The 18,977-nt window shown below is 34.8% G+C and overlaps 1 protein-coding gene and 1 long non-coding RNA gene across 7 annotated transcripts in view; one reads left to right on the top strand and one right to left on the bottom strand.

The window, feature by feature from the left end:
• LOC136791131 (uncharacterized) overlaps positions 1–8,412 on the bottom strand; it is a 29,010-nt gene extending 20,598 nt beyond the window's left edge. Inside the window, exons 1-2 of one of the 3 annotated variants that reach the window (XR_010832480.1) lie at positions 8,302–8,412; positions 2,389–3,862 (exon numbers count right to left, since the gene is read on the bottom strand). This is a non-coding gene — a long non-coding RNA (uncharacterized lncRNA). Of the gene's footprint in view, positions 1–2,388; positions 4,355–8,301 lie in introns of those variants that run through there. The other 2 variants (XR_010832481.1, XR_010832479.1) reach the window with 2 other exon arrangements.
• Positions 1–17,052, top strand: part of ATF2 (activating transcription factor 2) — a 52,129-nt gene extending 35,077 nt beyond the window's left edge. For 3 of the 4 annotated variants that reach the window (XM_066999783.1, XM_066999781.1, XM_066999780.1), the window contains 3 exons: positions 1,273–1,479; positions 8,358–8,463; positions 14,421–17,052. In XM_066999783.1, coding sequence (XP_066855884.1) covers positions 1,273–1,479; positions 8,358–8,463; positions 14,421–14,647 — 540 coding nt within the window. In that variant the 3' untranslated portion in view covers positions 14,648–17,052. The remainder of the gene's footprint in view (positions 1–1,272; positions 1,480–8,357; positions 8,464–14,420) is intronic. The other variant, XM_066999782.1, reaches the window with a different exon arrangement.
• Positions 17,053–18,977: the final 1,925 nt, after the last annotated feature.

Consider the following 18,977-nt stretch of genomic DNA (forward strand, 5'->3'; position numbering starts at 1 on the left):
TTGGTCAGTGTAATCAAATAATATATCAAAACAAATGTTTGGAGCAAAAGAGGGAAAGATATTAGCCATTGGAAGATGATTCCCTTCTTCATGCTATTGTTTTCCCCTACTACCTGAAGTTTTTTAAAAGAATATTGTCATAATACTTTGAAGCAGCATTTTCAAAATGAAAAGCTTGTTATTCACTTATTTTTTGTTACTTAATATCTAGTATTAAAAAAAATAAATATGCAAGTGTTCTATTCCTAAAAATCTAATAGGAGTTCCCAGAGTTTTTGTTACCTGTCTAGAATTTATGGCAAATTGATATGCCAGATGCTATGTTTGTGGGTTTGTTTGTTTTAAGTTAAAATTAAAACTTTCTTACTGTGCTGTACTGAATGTACAGGTGCACAGGTACAGCTGTGAAGATACCATATAAACAATTATGTTCTGTCTGTCCTATCTGTTGAAAGAATTTTAAGATCCATTATGTTGTTACCATAATTCATTAAATCCTTGTCTAGGGTCTCTCTACGCCTATGAAGGGAGTATAATATATAGTCTAAGGTAATGAAATACTTTGATCCTGTCACTGTATGTGGGTGGATATAAGGGAATTTGGTGTGCAGTGGTTGGGAACACTACATTAACAAATAGGAAATGGCTGTTTGGAGATCTAGGGATCAGTAACTGTCAGCACTGAGAGCATTTGTCAGGCAGTTTCTGTGTACTGGAAATAAATAATTCTGTGGTATTTCAATTGTGATTAAGTTTTAGTGAAGGGTATTTGGGAAAAGTAAAGAGTAGAGAATATATTTCCTGCCAAATCTAACTTTTCAAATTTATTATGGGTGAAAGGCTTCTAAGAAGTTGACTGTTTGTAAACACTTTGTCATCATGTGTCATCAAAATTGGTAAAGAGAGAGTCCATCTAAACTGGTATTGCTTCTGTGCTTTATTCATATGCCCAATGTAAATGTCACATAAATTTAACTTCATGAAGTGATTGACATTGGCAATTTTTAAACCAAAAATAAAGCCACAATTAAGATGTTAAATGTTAATGTTACATGGTAAGTAAGGAGTGTAAATACAGTAAAAGTTTTTAAACCATGGTTGTGCCAGTAAATTACATAGCTTTCTGCAAAAGAAATCTGTATAACTTGAATATATTTAGAAGTGTCATGAATGCTTTTCTTAAGATGTGCTGTGTATTTATACTGGTGCTGCAGTTTGAGTTGTGAGTAGTATTACACTGACAACTTCTTGAATGCTTTTTACTGTTTTCAGGCATCACCAGCTCAGCCTACACCACAAACGCCAAATACAGGTGGTCGGCGAAGAAGAGCTGCTAATGAAGATCCTGATGAAAAAAGAAGGAAATTTCTGGAGCGAAACCGGGCTGCTGCTTCCAGATGCCGACAGAAGCGGAAAGTCTGGGTACAGTCATTGGAGAAAAAAGCTGAGGACTTGAGCTCGCTAAATGGCCAGTTACAGGTATGCTTTTTGTTACAAGTAAAAATGATTAAACTTTACCATTCTTGGACAGTGATTGTGGATCAATGGAACTTAAACTTTGCATGAAATCTGAAATATAAATGGCTTTATGGGTCACATAAGAATTGAAAATTCACTATTAAATTGAATATACCAGCAAAATAAGAATATAAAAGAATATTCAGATTTTTAGATGTGTAAACTTTAGGATCATGCCCATTTATCCTTTATTCAATTTTAAATAACTTTCAGACAGTGATATTAAATGAGGATGACAAGATATGTTGAGAAAAGGCTTAATAGCCCACTTACTAGTTTTACCTTAAAAAATGCCTTGCTCTTAATTTCTATCACAGTCTGAGTTATTTAAATAACATTTGGTTTGATTTCCTTTGGTTCTTTTTAACTTCACTGTTTTTTCCTTTAAAGTGAATGTAGTGCTCGTGAAAGGTGCCAGATTGACATCACTGGAAACTGAAGGCCTCTTTTGTGCACAGAACAGGTACAGCACAGGCAGTGGCAGTGCAAATCTCACCACGCTGCCCTCTGAGTGTGCATAAACCCTATAGGGAGGGATGTATACTGTAAGATAGTAGTCTAGTGTATGTTGCCAGTCATTTTTCCACCTCTTCTGAGGTTATCAGTCATTGGAAAGCTGTCATGTGAACACATTTTTCTCTGTTTCAAACAATCCATGACCCTTTTGTTTAAATTAAGAAAATATGTTTTAACATTTAGTAGTAATGTTTTCCAGCAGCACACAAGAGTTGGCACAAAGTATTGTTTCAAAATAAAAAATTTAAAAGCTGTATTTTGAGAATTAAAGAAAGGGAAACTGATGTCATTTCCTAAATGAAACATTCATTTAGAAAATGTAGTGGAAAGTATTTTTGATATTTTAAAGTTTACCTTGCTGTTTCATCAGAGTTGTTCAGTGAGTCGTATTCATAGATCTTCTGTATTCTTTCATGCTGTTTGATGAAGACATCCAAGGTCAACCAACAGGGAGAGTAGGGCATGCAAGCTTACTTTTCATTGTGTAACCACAATTACTACGTATCAATCATCTTTAGCTTTCTGAATAGACTAGAATAATCCAGTGGGAAGGGACCTACAAAGAGCAAGTTCAACTGCCTGACCGCTTCAGGGCTAACCGAAAGTTAAAGCATGTTATCGAGGGCATTATCCAAATGCTTCTTGAACATTGACAGGCCTGGTGCACCATCCACCTCACTAGGAAGCCTGTTCCAGTATTTGCCCAGCCTTACAGTAAAGAAATTTTTCGTAATATCTAGTCTATCTTTAAAACTACTCAGCATCCCAATCTGTAAAACGCGAGAAATTCGTACCTAAGTACACAAGGTGAAATCATTTCCTGTGTTCTAAGAATCATGACCTTTGACATGACATCATAGCATTACTTAAATTACTTGCAAATACATAGTCTTCTCATACCTGTTCACAGTCTGTGGACTTTTCCTTTAATGTAGTCACAGCCCTCACTGTAAATCCATTAATTACAAAATGATATGTAGCACTATAACTTAAATCTAAGAAACAAGTGAACGTAGACTTACAGGAAGAAAAGCAAAGAACAAAAAAGATTGGCCATATTTCGGTTTTCTTAGTGAAAGTAGTTTCTGGTAAGATAGGAGCTGCCTTTAACTTATGAATATCTATTTTTTTTTAACTGAAAATGATTTAAGTACTATATTGTAATGGATAACAAATTGTCACACACCTTATTTACTATAGCTGTTACTGTAATACCAATATTAATATTGTTTAGTTACAAGATAGCATAGTAGTCTTTTGCTTCTAATTAGCAGAAAAAGAATCCAGCTTTTTAATACTCTGTGCATGTTCAAATATAGAATTAGAGTTGTTTGTAGATATTTTAATATAATGCAGTCATCTAGAGGTATGCAAATTTACTACCTGATAATGCCAAGGAAGAAAGCTAATGTCTTTTATTTAAGAAATGCAGTAGCAGCACTAATAGCACAGGCAAAAAAAAAAAAAAAGCTTTGTCCCATAAAGAAGGACGTAGATTTTCGCCTCTATAACAGTTGTGGTTTTTCTAAATTACTGTTGCTGTTTGTAGCAGGTACTGTTTTTGTGTGGTTTTTTTTGTTTGTTTTGTTATGCTGACAGTCAGGGTCAGCCCTCCTGGCCACATCCCCTCCCAACTTCTTGTGCACCCCCAGCCTCCTCTCTGACAGGGCAGCAAAAGAAGCAGTGAAGTCCTTGACTCGTTCATCAGAAGTCCAAAACACCATCATAGAAGCATCATACAAGCCCCTGTGAGGAAGATTAACTGTATTCCAACCAAAGCCATGACAATCTTGCTGGAATCTTGCTGGAAATAAGAAACAGTATTTTTCTGAAATAAGAATGAGATTAGAATCTAAAGTCAGAAAGGAAATCAGGTTTTACACTTCATTTCACAGCAGACACTAAAACATGATTTCATCATGGAACACTGACAGTGATCTTAAATGTCTCCTAAACTATTAGTATAACTGGCTGTCCATGTAGCGTATTGTTCTATTTAACAGTGTGCATTGCTTAAACCTATAGTTGCATCTAAATTTTAATTGTGGTTTTTAATTATTTGTTTACATATCTGGAATCCAAAAGATTTCCAGATTTCCAAGCATTAATTAAGGAATAGTTAACTGAAAAAAAAAGAATTTTCTCACAGTCTGCCAAAAGCAAGGCTGTTAACTGTGAAGAACAGAATGACTTGTAAAGAATATTGAATGTCAGAGAAATAATTAAATTGTATTTTATGTGAAAACATTAATCAATCCCCTATTTCCATAATAATTCTTCACTTGACAGGCTAACATAGCTGATCAGCATAGTGGGCAGTAATGACCCATGCTTGCTTACTTATGTTATATTTAATAGTAAATTTAATAAGTTTGGAGTTTTGCCTTAGTACAGTTTTATGGACTGAGTGTTAGGGTTTAGCAGTTCATATTTTGTTTAATATCTAAACGACCTGCTCAGCTGAATTTGCTGAGATGTTGTATTTCCAAAAGTAGGTTAATACAAAAATGACTAGAAATTGCATTGCAGTGCTTCACACAACACTTTTGACTTTTTTCCATACAGTAGTTTTCTTGTAATGTCTGTGTCAAAGGTTCTAAGGTAAACGTCAAGATTTTTAAGACTGGAAGCTCTCTAATAGTACATGGCAATTTTGAAGAGCCTTACTTGGTTTATGTATATTCTTCTGTTCCATAGTTTTCAGCTTTCTGTAGATGAAATTCTGTATGAGAAAAGTGTAGCTCCTTACTTTAAATTTTTTGAATGTGATTTTCTCTTTAAGCATTTTTTTTTTTGCTTAAAGGATAATTTTAATCAATTACGTCCTGTCAATAGCGTATGTAGGTTAGATTGGCCTCTACTGGTCTTTACTATACGCTACGTAAGTTACTTCATGCTTCCAACTTTTTCAAGTTTATTTACTGTTTGCATTTTGTGGACTGTTTTCTACTCATATGTTGATTTGTTTATTGATCTTAAATTTTATATACCCTGTTGTCTTGCCTTTGTGCAAGATACGGTATGCTATGTAACACCTTCTTAAGGAACTGTTGGCAATGTGTCCCCAGTGGCCACCCAATTGTATTGCAGTGTCAGATACTGAAGTGTGCAACATGGTCTCTATTTGGTCACTGTTGCTTTAGTAACTTTAGAGGGCAAAGTATTAGTTATTGTTACTTTAGCATCCTAGAAGAATGCCCTGTCTTCCTTAGGAGGTCTTTTCAGGTTTTAGAAGACCTCTGTTATCAGCAGTCAGTGGTGGTTTGTACCAATGCTGCAGAAGCTGCTTTAGGAAAGCTAGGTTAAGAAAGAAATGCACTTAAGTAAAGGTCCTTTCCCACAAAGGGGTATCTTGTTGAAGTTATCCAAAAAGAAACAGGAAGACTGGTGTTTAGCTCAGCTGCAGATGATCCACTATCCCCATATCTGCCTGTCTCTGCTAACAGTCTTGGTAAATATACCTCAAAATGTTGCCCAACACCTTGCTTAGTGTAAGGGTTAATCTGATTCCAAGTGCATTTTGAATCCAGGAAAAAAACGGCAGATACAAAAAACATATTGTACACAGCGTGGTATACCTTAGTTAGATTGCAGAAGGGAAAATATTTTATGAAAAATGGAGTACAGGTAAAAACAGATATGCTTTCCTCCAGAAACCTGCCTTCTAATGTTAACATGCTGTTGAAACGTGTGAACATAAAAAGTCCTTTAGTATGTGAGGTATATTTCATGCTTGTTTAAAGAAACATTAATGACTACTCTTGACTTGATTTCTGAAAAATGAAGGGGACTGTTTGTCCTGCACAAAAACTCTACATCTTTCTTCATGCCAACTGTTGAATTGTTAATTCCATATGCTGCTTCTTGTTAGCCTGTTTTCTGTAAAGAAGATCACGTTAATGTATTTTGAATGAGTTGGAGAGACTTAATATTGTCACATACATGATGAGAAAACTACAAAGTATATGGAAGTTGGTTCTGTCAACCTCCTTTTATGACCTGTGAAAAGCGGCCCGTGCTGGTGACATGTAAATGGCGACCATTGACTTGCCTTTCTGTGACATTGCATATACCTTGTGTGTTTGCTTCTACTTCCAGGAGTCATTTGTGAATTGAATATGGCACTATTGGCACACAGTGTTCATGTTGCTAACAGTCCTAGCTATGTATTTAATGAGTATACCTCAACACTTTTTAACTTAGTATAGCAATGCTGTTCCATTTTTTTTTCAAATTTGCTTTAATGTAAGATAATATACTTGCTTTTTATGTTCTTGTTAGCAAAATTCTTAGTATTTGTAATACAACTGAGATTAATCTATAAGCTGCCTTTTCAACCATTTTTCATAATTACTAGATTTATTTGCAGTGGTAAACAGCTACTTCATTTTTATATATCCTGTTGTGTATAAAATTCTCCCTTAAATGGGAGAGATGAAGGTAGAAACTTTCTGAAATTTTTTTCCTGATTTGGTCATTTATTTTGCCAATGTTCCTATAAACTAACAGAAGTATATTTCATATTCTTGGACTTTGCTGCTCCTGTACGTTATTAAGAAGTGTCTCAAAACTACATCAGCATTTTTTTTCCATGTCAGTTCTGTGCAGCTGCCTCCTTGGCACCCAGACTTGTGGCTCCTCAGTAAATAACATGGTGAACTAAGATGAGACTGAGAGCTGGAGGTAGAAGTAGAGTGCTTCCTTAACAAACCAAGATTTCAGGATATGTAATTACAGCTGGTAGAGATTTTGGGAGTGGGGGTTTTTTCCTTTTTTTTTTCATTGTGACCTTTTTTGTTTGTAATCACAGTTCTCTTTTATTAGAAACATCAGTGAAGTCAGTTTTTTGGCTCTCTTTCAGCTCTTGTTTTTGTTTTAAATATAAAGTTTCAACAAGGGATATTTGGCACAATAAAATGACTGAACAGAAAATTAGCCCTTAATAGTTTTTTAAGAGGATTTTGCAAGTATAAAGGCTTGACATTTTTGTCCTCTAAATGGAGGGATAGGACATGAAGAGAAGCTTTGTCTTGAAAATCTGATAGTTCAGTTACAGTATTTATAAATCATATTACTTAGTGTAATTAAACCAAATAAATTCTGTTCTTAAAAATATTTTCATTATTTTAGAATCTTTTTAGTTATCTTTTTTCCTACATAATTGTATTTTCAATCCAATTATTGTATGTTTATTTTTCTTTAACTTGCTCCCAAATGCATAAACATATGTATTTACCAATTATGTTATGTGTGGTATGTATTACACTCATGTAGATTTTCTTACAGTTTAAGTAACTTCAAGTATTTCATACCAATGGAAAAGACTTGGATTTAAAAGAAATTAACCCGTGAAAAGCATATATCATGACAAGATATGGGGACCAAAAAGCATTTCAGATAAGCTGATTCTGTAGATACCTAAAGCTTTTCTACTGTTCTAAATGAAAATGAATCTATCACAATGCCATGCTGTTCTCAGTATGGATTGTCAATGCGGTTATGTACTGTTTCCCATCCGTAGATATCAAACAGCTTTACAGGGAAGGTAAGTATCGTCCTCCATTTTACAAATGGGAAAACTGAAGTGCCAAGAAGAAAAATGACCTTGCGCAAGGTCACCCGGTAGTGGAAAGGCACAGCCTGGGAATGAGCCCTGTCACTAGATTCTGCAAGTGCTGTCTCCTGGATTACACTCCATTTTAGTGGTATTGACTGACACTTCAGGGTTTTGTCATCATTATTAATTTTTCCTTCATACAACACTTGGTTTATGCATGGTTGCCAAAGAGAAACGTAAAAATCAACAGACATTTTCCAAATTCTTCTCCACCACTTGAGATTTTTTTCCAAAGTCCAAGTACAAATATAGTTCCCAAAAAACAATTCTGCATTGGCTGATTTTTTTTTTTTTTTTAACTTTTTTATCATTGGCTGTGGCATCTGTTAAAATGTGGCTAGCTAAATCTAGGTTTACTCTGATTAGAATTCATAAAACCCTATAGAAGAGTCTTACAGTAGCTGGATCATGTGAATGAGACTATTTGTAGACTCTGCATCTGCAAACTGTAAATGTTGTATTTTCCATAAAAGCATTTCCTAATTTTAAAAAAATAATAAAATAAAGTTAGTCAAGTTTTAGATAAGATTTAATATTCTAAGATAAAAGAAATGTATACGTTTTTGCTATATAGAGACCAAATGGAAACTTCTTGAATTTTATTTACCCCTAAATGAACAACTGAAAATCTTATAAAACTTAATACTTACCTTCAAAATGTATGTAGTTTGAGCCTGGTAAAGTATATAACTTTCTTCTCCTCTAGAATGAAGTCACCCTGCTGAGAAATGAAGTGGCACAGCTGAAACAGCTTCTTCTGGCTCATAAAGATTGCCCTGTAACCGCCATGCAGAAGAAATCTGGCTATCATAGTGAGTAATGTTCCATTACCTATAGCCTTAGGCTGCATCAATGAAATACTGCCAAAGTGAACCGAATGAGCATTAAAAATGAGAAGTGCAGTTCTAATATTACATTAAAGATTTAAAAAAAAATCTCGAAGGTTACTGCGAGGCAGGAATGAATATGGGATATTTAGAAATATATTTTTAAATCATTTCAGTTGATGTGTTATATATCATTGAAGATTTTATGTTGGCTTAATAAATGCATATGGTAATTAGCATTTACAGACTATAGGTTACTACACCTGTTTTGGAAAATATGATTAAAGTATTAAGAGCACATGATAAAGCTTTTTTTTTTTTATACTTAGCCTAGTACAGTGAAAGGTCCTTGTGGGTTTTTTCTTTATCGTAATGAGATTTCAGTAGAGGTAATATAACAGCTGTCCTCATTTACCATAACATCCAGGATCAGTCAAGCTATTAAAATAATCAGATGCAGGTTCATGGCTCGTACTGTACAATGTCTTCTAGGTTGTTTTTATTTCCACATTAAGCATCTACTTTTCTATATACAGGGTATTTTAAAAGCAGTTGCAATACTGAAGGGGATACTGAGAATTTCAGTAATGCTTCTTTTCTCAAACATATTTTTACTGAAAGTTGGTCATTTGATTTTTATCCTTCCAGCATTTTAAAGGTTAATTATGCTTTCCTGACTTGTAACTTCATTTTTGGATATGATACACAGTGCCAGAACCAGCTGCTGCTGCTGTAGAATAAATGGCCAATTTTGTCCATTGTACACAAATTTGTTACAAATAACTGAGCCGGGAATGCATTAGGCAACATTCATAATATATAACCCACAGCTTTCGTTTTTATGATTTAGTGATATTTCAGGATATTTGTAAATGTGAAGATTGTTTCTGCCATATGTAGCCACTTCATTTTAATTTGCTAGTGTCAGTAATTCAGGAGAATAAAGGAACATTTTGTATTGCATGCAAACAGATCCTCAGGTGCTTGCGATAAAACTTAATGGCCACCATCTTTACTTGTAGTCATTGTAAGCAGTTTCATCAGAATGGGCAATATTTTTTAATTTAAAAGATTCAGGAGATTTAGCAACTCTCTATTGCCATATATATTTAGAATACTGATTTTGTCAGTTTTGAGCTTATAAATCTTGGTCCTTTGATCTCCAGTCATTTTGACAAGACAGAAAATAGCATCTTGGAGTAAATTGGAACAGTATAGAAATATGTTTGGGATTTATATTAACAATGATTGCTGCAGGGATGAGGCCATTATGGCTCCCATCTGACAGAACAACATAATTTCATACAGAAGCTACTAGGGAATAACATTATACATGCAAGGATTTCTTTTTTTAAAATAAAAAAAATGCAGGTTTCTTGAACGTTGATGTTTGGAGGATACATGTTCCTGAATTTGCATAAAAAATATTTAAACATAAGTCTGGCAAGCTAATTATATGCTAAGGATTTCTTTGTTGAAGTACTAATGGCAGACAGTTTAGTAATAGTGTTTATTTTCTGCCCTCGGAAAAGGATTATGACATTCCTAATTTACTAAGGAAAGCAAAATGAATAAGTACTAAAATACATATCACTGGGAAAAGCCTATATTTTAGAAAACAATAATAGTAAGCAACAAAATTGGAGGCATAGCTCACCTAGTTTTTTTTAAGCCTTTTGAAAGTCAAAGTTCAGCACAAATGATAGTTGCAATGACATCCCTCTGGAAGAATCTTGTCACATCGTCTTCATGTGAATACTGTTAGGAAAACACGTTGGCTGACTGATTTACCCACAGTACAATTTATGAGAGGAAATAATAGTTTCAGATAATACGTTCATGAAAATACTGTTAAAAGAAAGTATTTTTAAATAAAGATACTATGTTCATCATGTCATGTAAGTCCAATTGCTTTGGAAAAGTACCAAGTGGTTTAACAGTCTCTGTGGAAGAAACTGAAGACACCAGATTACAGAGCTCCTGCAGTGCTGAATATTGTGCACTGCTGAGACGGTGCTAGTTTATACCATGCAGACTGTCTTTTAGCTGCTAAGTCCACAATTTAATGGGGTTTCACTTATGGTGCAGTTAAATAGGCAGAAATAATCTATTGTTTTGCAGGGTATTTTTGGCACCTACTTACATAACTTTCAAGATCTTCTGGATTTTCCAAGCATGTTTTTGCCTCAGGGCAAGTAAAAAGCACAACAATGAAGATATCCTTTCTTTGAAAATTGTTCTTGGAGTCATATTTTCATTATTTCAAAAGCCTGCTTCAAAAAAGTGCATCATTAGGACAGGAAAAAAAAATAGAGAAATGGTTATTGCGCTTTGAAGCAGTATGAATGAAATTCTGTAGCAGTTTTTGAGTTTTCGGATACTTTATTTTTTTTTTTTATTTCCCAAAGCAAGAATGGTACTGGTTCTGAATTTATCTTTTAACACTTCTTTTATTTGGGGGGGGGGGGGGGGGGGGGAGTGTCATGTAATGTAATATGTAGGAGGAATCTAAATGCTGTTCATTTATTTTTCATTTGAGTTCTTCAATACCAGATTATTTCTAAAATTCATCTGCCATACTCATTTTTTTCTCATTTTTTTTCTGTACTTAGAGCAGGAAGAAGGTGAAAACTTATGAGAAGAAAATGTGTTGTGAAAATTCCAGTTGCAAAAAAAAATGGTTTAGATATTTTTCAAAAGGACATCATAATCTTCAAGAACAGGTGTACAAAACTTAATGTAAAGGAAGATAAATAGAGGCTGTAGTGCAGGTGGTATTATATAAGTGTTTTTGTGTTTTTTCTCTAGTTAGTTTTAAAGAAACAGTAGAAGTTGACTAACCAGTTTCAGACCTCAGGTAACTCAAACCACTGTGTTCCTACAGCCTGTTCTAGATAGGCAACAGTCCTTCAACAACTGCAAGGAGTATTCACAAAGGCCAACTGAAGCCTAGAAATGTCAATTTTCCAGTGAGTCCCTCTGTAGTTGACAATTACCATGGGCCTTCCTTTCTAGAGGTATCAGGGGACCGAAAGGAATTGTGGATCCCATTATGTCAGTGCTTGGTGTTCTGTATTCAAATGGAGTTTTGTATTCAGTTTTTGGCTGCTGTTCCTGTAAGCTTAGGACTATGAAGGAAATCACACCAGCTATTCTTTAGGGTAGCACCTTGTTTCTAAATATTACTTCGCATTTATTGCAAGTATTTACGCTTTCAGTCAAACCCATTATTATAAACTAGCGTTAAGTCTGTATCTCATATGGTCATCTGCCTGCTGTAGGCTCACCACCACAACCCCAGCATCTGAAAATACCTGAATGACGTGCTTTTATCTCTTCAGCACAGTATGTTCATCTGCTTAATGATAAAAAAATCTTCTGTTGTATGTTGGTGGTCATGAGTATTCTCATAACTGTTTCTTCTGTTGTCTGTATGGTCTTCTGGAGCCGAGCACAATCAGGAAGTCAAGCCCTTTTCACGTTTTTTGTCATTGTGATGTTATTACAAAAATTTCTTTTGCGGTAATAATGTATATGTTGAAGGATATAGAATAATGGAAGATCTTCCTTCTCTGGCTGAAAGGTGATCTACTACTTCCTCTCTGTCTCTGGCTTACAGCGTTTAAATCTCATCTTTTTCTTGAGGATAAGGATGATATGGCCAACAAGAATCGGGGAAAAAAAAAACAAACAGCAAAAAACAGCTAGGTTGAGATTCATAGGAGAACAGCATTGAAGAGGAGGAAAAGATGTGATAGTGGGGAGACTGTTTGATACACGATTTCCCACTCAGTACTTTTTCTTTCTGTCTTAGGGGAAGAATATGCTGCTCTCATAGTGATTCAGTATTTTTCAGGAAGTGGCACTAGAGTTCTTCTGTTTTTAAGAAAGTTTGCTTGTGTTCCTTTTTATTTATTTTCACATCAGATCCTGCAGGTCTCAGTAGAAGTGTAGCAAACGTGAAATCCTATTGAATAATGTGAGCTGAATTGGCACTCATTTATATTCTTTCTGTTCTTGAATGGACAAATCCTACTAAGGATTACAAACATATTTCAGAAGTACTTTAGTTTTCTTCTTGCTGTATTCAGTTGCTATGTAATCTTAAGGTTTGGTAATTGTCAGCAGACCTAGCTCAATATCATCTATCTAACGCATATGAAGTTTGAAAGATCTCTTTTTTGGGAGAAAAAAATAAATAAATCTGGAAAATAGCTAGCCTTGTGGATAAGAATAGTATGATGCTTTCAAATGATTGTGTACTTGCCCTTGTAGTAGGGCTATAAGAGAAATTGTTACCTTGTCCATCTAGGCAGTAGTCCTTCGAAAGAAATATGCAGTTTCACTGACTAACACATCCTCTTTGACCTTACCGTTCTTTTCCAGAAACAGTCAATAATAGAACTGTTACTTTCAGGCTATGATGAGGAGTGGGTTCTTAGTATACGTGGGGTTGCTTCGAAGATCTTTATGTTGTGGACTTGAGTGAATTTTATAGTATGACTTACAAACCTCAGTACATCATAAACTTCATTTCATCATTGTATTTTCTTGCTTTGTATGCAGTTCAGTTACTGCTATTAGCCTGGTTTTGTATGGAAATGAGGCTATGATAGCTTTTAGTGTTAGTGTCATCCTTTCCCTTCTCTTCTTCTCTGGATAACTTGAACTTGTAGGCCAATCTCAAGCAAACCTGAAAGGGTTTGCAAAGACTAGTATAGTCTTCCATTGCCGCATAGTGACAAGTGTAGTGTTCCAAGCTGTGTTCTATTGCTATGTCACCAGAAATGGTTTGTGCGTCTCCTGGCTATGTCTGTGTGTCTCTTTCTACGTTGTTGTATTACACAGTGGACAGTGGTGTTTTAAAAAGGACTTCATCTTCCATCTATATATTTGGTTTAAGTATTTTTCACAAAAGTTTTATACACTGCCTTGAAAAACACTAAGTAGCATAAAGCGATACAGAAAACTTATAATTAAATTAGGTGTTCAGACTTAATTTTGATTGAAAAACGGTGTATTTCTTTCTGCTTTTTAGTCTTTAATTCAGAGTTCTGCTTGTCAGTGTTTGCATAATGCCTTGGCTAGCTTTTGCAGTTCTCAGGGTGGGCAAAAAAGATGACTGGAATGTGCTAGCGTGGCTAGGATGTTTGTGTGACAGACATTTTAAATTATGCTAATTTTGTATATTCTAATTTTGTAGAGTAATAATTTTTTTTATCTGTTTTAACTCTTGTCATGAGAAAACATGATGCAACTGAAGGGCTAATTCACCTCAGTTTTGTGGAGAACACCTTCTTAAAGATATTACAACTTTGATCTTAAAAATAATTTTAAATTTTATTAAACGATATTTGTATACTAAAGAAGTTACTGAACTTTTACTGTGTTACAAGAATGTGGGTTGAAAACTTGTGGAAGTATTGTCCAACTAATACAATGCTATAAATGACATTTTTTTCCAGAGATGGTATTCGCAATCTCAAGTATTATTGAACATAGAATTAGCCTCTTGTTTGATTACTAAGCAAATGCAGTAAGTAGCACTTGTTAAAAATCTAAAGCGAATTCATATAGCACTAGGAGATCTGGTAGTATTTTTAATCTATAAATATTGCTTATTGGCATGAGCGTTCATCACTAGAATTAGGCGTCGCACCCATCAGCTGATTTACTGATGTACTAGGGGGGGACATCAGACAATATTAGTCGTGATTTTGACAATGTGAAAATGTTCTTGTTTCCTGAATACCCCATAATGCAATCCATATTTTTGCTTATGAAGTAGTGTTTTATCAAAAAAAAAAAGAAAGTAAGATTGTTTTGCAATTTGCTGCACTACGTCATACTGTGAATTTGAATTATTTGGGAGGTGATTGCTGTTACGTTGGAAGTAGTATGCATCGTGAGGGGGCAAAAATAAATAACTCTTTCTTCTTAAGCTGCAGATAAAGATGACAGTTCAGAAGACATATCGGTGCCAAGCAGTCCACACACGGAAGCTATTCAGCACAGTTCTGTCAGCACCTCCAACGGCGTAAGCTCCACTTCCAAGGCCGAAGCGGTGGCCACCTCCGTTCTCACCCAGATGGCGGACCAGAGCACAGAGCCAGTGCTTTCCCAGATCGTCATGGCGCCTCCCTCCCAGTCGCAGCCGTCAGGAAGTTGATTAAAAACTTGCATTGCATCAGTTTCTTAGATATACGTTTGTGACTTTAAAGGGAAATCAACAAAAGACCAGTCTCCTTCTAGGAGAAATTGTAGCTTAAAATTAGTCATTTTTAAAAATCAAACCCAAATTTGGCTTTAACAATTGGCAGGTGAAGGTGAGACAGAACACCAGTTACTAGTCTCTTTGCAAAGACTTTTTTTTTTGAAGTATTAGGTTTACTAGTTATTTTTTGTGCTTAATGTGTAAAGTGTGTGTACAGTACAATGTGGTTTATTTCATTTTTAATTTGGTATTATTTCAACAAACATTGGGGTGAAATACTAAAGGTCATCCCCCAGACTGTGATAGTAATATTATGTGACATTTTATACCAAAGTTCTGCATAGTCCCTATTGACTTTGCAATGCTAGCAAGGTCATAAAGCACTAGGCAAGAGAAAGACAGTAACAGTAAATTTGCTTTTATTCTTTTTGCCTTTTTGTTGTTTTGCACATTATGAGAGGAAGAACATTGGGAGAAAAATGTTTGGGTTGTTTTATGTATAGCATTTTGGTTGACTTTTTAACCGTTGGGGTTTTTAATTTGTTTAATAGGGCCAGTACAGTATATGAGATACAGTACTCTTATGCACATACCTATCCTAGGTGAGGATCATTACTAAATAGATTTTTTTTCCTTTTTTTTTTTTAAATTGATGTCAGGTTATTTTTCCTCCTCCAACACTTTCATTAGGGGAGGAGGAGAGCTTTATTTCTCCAGTTAGCTAGATATCTGTAACTACCCTTTGTTGCTAGGCTGAAACCAGTAAGCAAGCATATTGTAAAATACAGGGTTATCAAATACGGAATACTTAGTATTCCAAGGTAGGTTGATATTTTGTGGATTTTTGAGTTGCAGACTGAGTTTACTCATGGTTTTGGATGCCAGAAAAGCCTAAAATCCTTCTTCAGACAACTCAAGACTTTTTTTTGTCATTGTCTTGTATTTGCAAGCTAACTTGTACTTAATTCTTGTGTAAGCACTGTCATCTTTTAGTAGCAAAAATTTTGATACCTTTCTTGTGGAAAAAAAAATCAGTATCTACCGTATCTTGGAAACAATGTAATTATAATGTGGTGTGTGTGGTGTGTGCGTGAGAATGGTTCAGTAGTTAATGCCAGCAGTCTTTTGCTTGAATGTTTAAAGATGCCTTCAATGTGATGCTGGCTGATAGGTGATTGCAGTTTTAAAATGTTATTTACTGTGCGAACTTGGATAACTAACATTCCATGATGTAGTTTGTTTCTGATGAAATGATTGTAGGTACACTTTTTCTCATTATCCAATCATCTGTAGGATATTGAGTTTTTTAAATGTGCCATTATCTATTTTGATTCTGTACTCATGTTCAAAATACAGTACAATATTTTACAATAGATTAAGTTGTTTAAAAAAAATTAGATGTGTGCTTTCGGGTCGGAAAACTTTGTATAATAGCAAAAACAGATGCATAGTAGCAACTGGCAGTAAAGCAGGATTCCATTATGTATATAACAAAGATTTAATGCATTTATAATGGGTTGTGTAGTTCATTTGCTCTTCCTTCTCCACACTATACTATGTGTTTTTAAGTGTCAGTGCCATCAAATTTCTATTTGATTCAATTTTAAATCTAAAAAATGTAATTGATCCACAGGAAAAATCATAATTTCTACAATATATATACAACCATGCTATAATGAAAACTGGACAAAGAAATATCTAGGTCATATGTGTATCATTGCAGGGCTTTAAGCATGCAAATAATAAGGATTCTAAATATTTTGTATTTTAAAACAAAGTTGAGTTGATAACCTCGTGTCTTTTAAAGTCTTATGTTCCCAATTTCAAAGAAAAAAAAATAACACTTCTTGAGTGTTTTGGGGATGGTAGAATACAATGGACATCTTGTGAGAAGGAAATTAATTGCAAAGGCACAAAATGTGAATTCTGCAAGAAAGCTATACAGTCACTTTTCATTGTAGTTTTGGTGGACTAGATAAGGCCTCATTGATTATGCTATAATTTGCTCTCCTAAACACAAAGGCTTTTTAAACCATATTTATATAAGTGGAGTTTTTTTTTTTTATAACAAAGCTGTCGCGCTTGTATAATAAGTACATAAGTGTATAGGAGACGTGTAAACAGTTAATGACTTTAACAGTGGGGCTGGAAAAAGAACCATTAAAATCTGTGTTCAGCAAATAGAGAAAAGTTATTAGTCGTACTACCATGGATTCCGTTTCGAGACGTATGTCACACTACTTCTGTACTTAGCATTTTGGGTCTTTACATTGGACATGTTTCACAAACTGTACTGTTTTCTTTTATGTGCAGTTTGCATGAGTAAATCATCAAAGAGAATAAAATCTATCTTTAAGTTATGTTCCTATTTTAATGAAATTATAATTGTTCTAAAAGGCAGCGCTGTCTTCGGACTTCTTTCTTCATCATTGCCATTATCAGCATTTTTCTGGAAGTCATTACTATAATATAAAAAATAACATTATGTGTGTAAAAACACGTATGATTCTTTAGAAATTAAGCCTAATCCCATTGCTCTGCAGTTGAGATGCAGCACCTTCTGGGGAGTTAGCCATGGGTCTTCAGGTCCGGGAGCCTAAGGTGATCCACAGAAGGAGTTCACAGACAGCTTGGTGATCACAAGCTTTGCTCAGCCTTTTCTGATTACAGTGAGTGCCACAGCAAAAGTGTTGTGTGTAATCAACATTTCCAGCTAACTTTCAAAGTATCTTAACCTCAAATTAATATAGATGAAGCTAGGAAATTACAGATGCAGTCAGATGAACTGCTCGTAGTTTTGTTGTGAAAGGTTGAGAAGAAATCATGCCCTCATGTTTGTTAGAATATTAAAAGTAGTTTGGCCTTACAAATGTAGAAAGCATGATCTGTGAGGCGCTATATCCTGTTATCGTTTGAAAAGCTCTTGGCTAGACTCTGATGTGGAGGATTTTTGGGGAAAAAGGAGGTAAAGTTGCTGTGTACATGCAATTATTGCATGTATTGACCAAAGGAAATTAAATTTAAACTGCATGCAACTGTAAGCTCAATATAGGAATAGTGCCCAAGCACTGTTCCTTCATTATTTTCTTTTCCTAACTATATGAGTTATGCTTGTCATTTTGAGGAAAAAGGCTTGAAGGCTACATAACAGGGCAGCAGGGGAAGAAAACAACCAACCGTCCCCACTGTAAAAAAAAAAAAAAAAAAAATCATTTTATATGTAAATATCCAATCCAAGTAAGCTTTTTCTCTTTAAAATGCTAATATAGGCTGGGCAAATAAAGATATGAAGATATTACACTGATGGAACTAGATGACAAGTGTTGGATGAGTGGTGATTTCAGCTACTGGAATTACAGAAGTAATTTGCTTAGAGACAGACACAAACATTTTAATTGGTCATCATAAATGATAATGAGGGGAAAACATAGTGAAATTAAGTGCATCCTAATAAAGTAAGGTATGTTAAATTATGCTGAAGGAAACTCCAGCAATGCTTCTTGACATGATTAATATACTCATGACAATGTGTCTAATGAAGGTTGTTTGCATTTATGTGCTGCCTGTTGCCTCCCTCAGTGGAGAAATAATTTGAACTGCACTCATTTACATTGCAGAGCAGTAAGTGTAAGATACCTTAGAGTAGTATTTTCTTTACATTTATTTTTAACCACTGTGCCAACAGTGGTACAGGTATGATTTATTTAACCTGTCTTATATAACACTGTGTAGGGGTAGGTCTAGATGACAAAAATCTTTTTATTAAAAAAAAAAAAAAGTTTCTCGTCCTTTTAACTCCAGCTTTTAATGTGACTTTTTTTTTTCTCCCAAAATTTAAGATCATGACCTCTCTTGTTCTTCAATTGCTTCCTCTCCAAAATATTTTTCTGTTTGGTGAGCCCAGGAAAGTGTATATATGTATTTAGTGTGGAATGTCATGGTTTCGCATGTTGCTTTCTCCCTGGTTATATTTGCTTTTTATGGCAGCCTTTACTTCAAGAAGTTAGAGATGCTCTGCAGAAGTCAGGAGCACTACTAGGGAGCACAGGTTGTATGCTGATGGCTTCATAATTGTGCAAAGTGCAACTACCTTCAGAGCTTCCCATTTCCTAGGCAGGGGGTTAGTTGCAATCTGATTGCATGGCTGTCAGTAGAATAACAAGACAGGTAAACTTGATCCAGTTTAAATCTTACTCAAAGTCTCTGTCCGTCTACTGTAAATCATTTTTATAATGGTGCATGTTTTTCCAAGCACTTTTTTTTCCTATTCATTTTGGGGGAAGAA

Source organism: Anser cygnoides, chromosome 6 (genome assembly GCF_040182565.1).
Source record: "Anser cygnoides isolate HZ-2024a breed goose chromosome 6, Taihu_goose_T2T_genome, whole genome shotgun sequence".
Classification (NCBI taxonomy): Eukaryota; Metazoa; Chordata; class Aves; order Anseriformes; family Anatidae; genus Anser; species Anser cygnoides.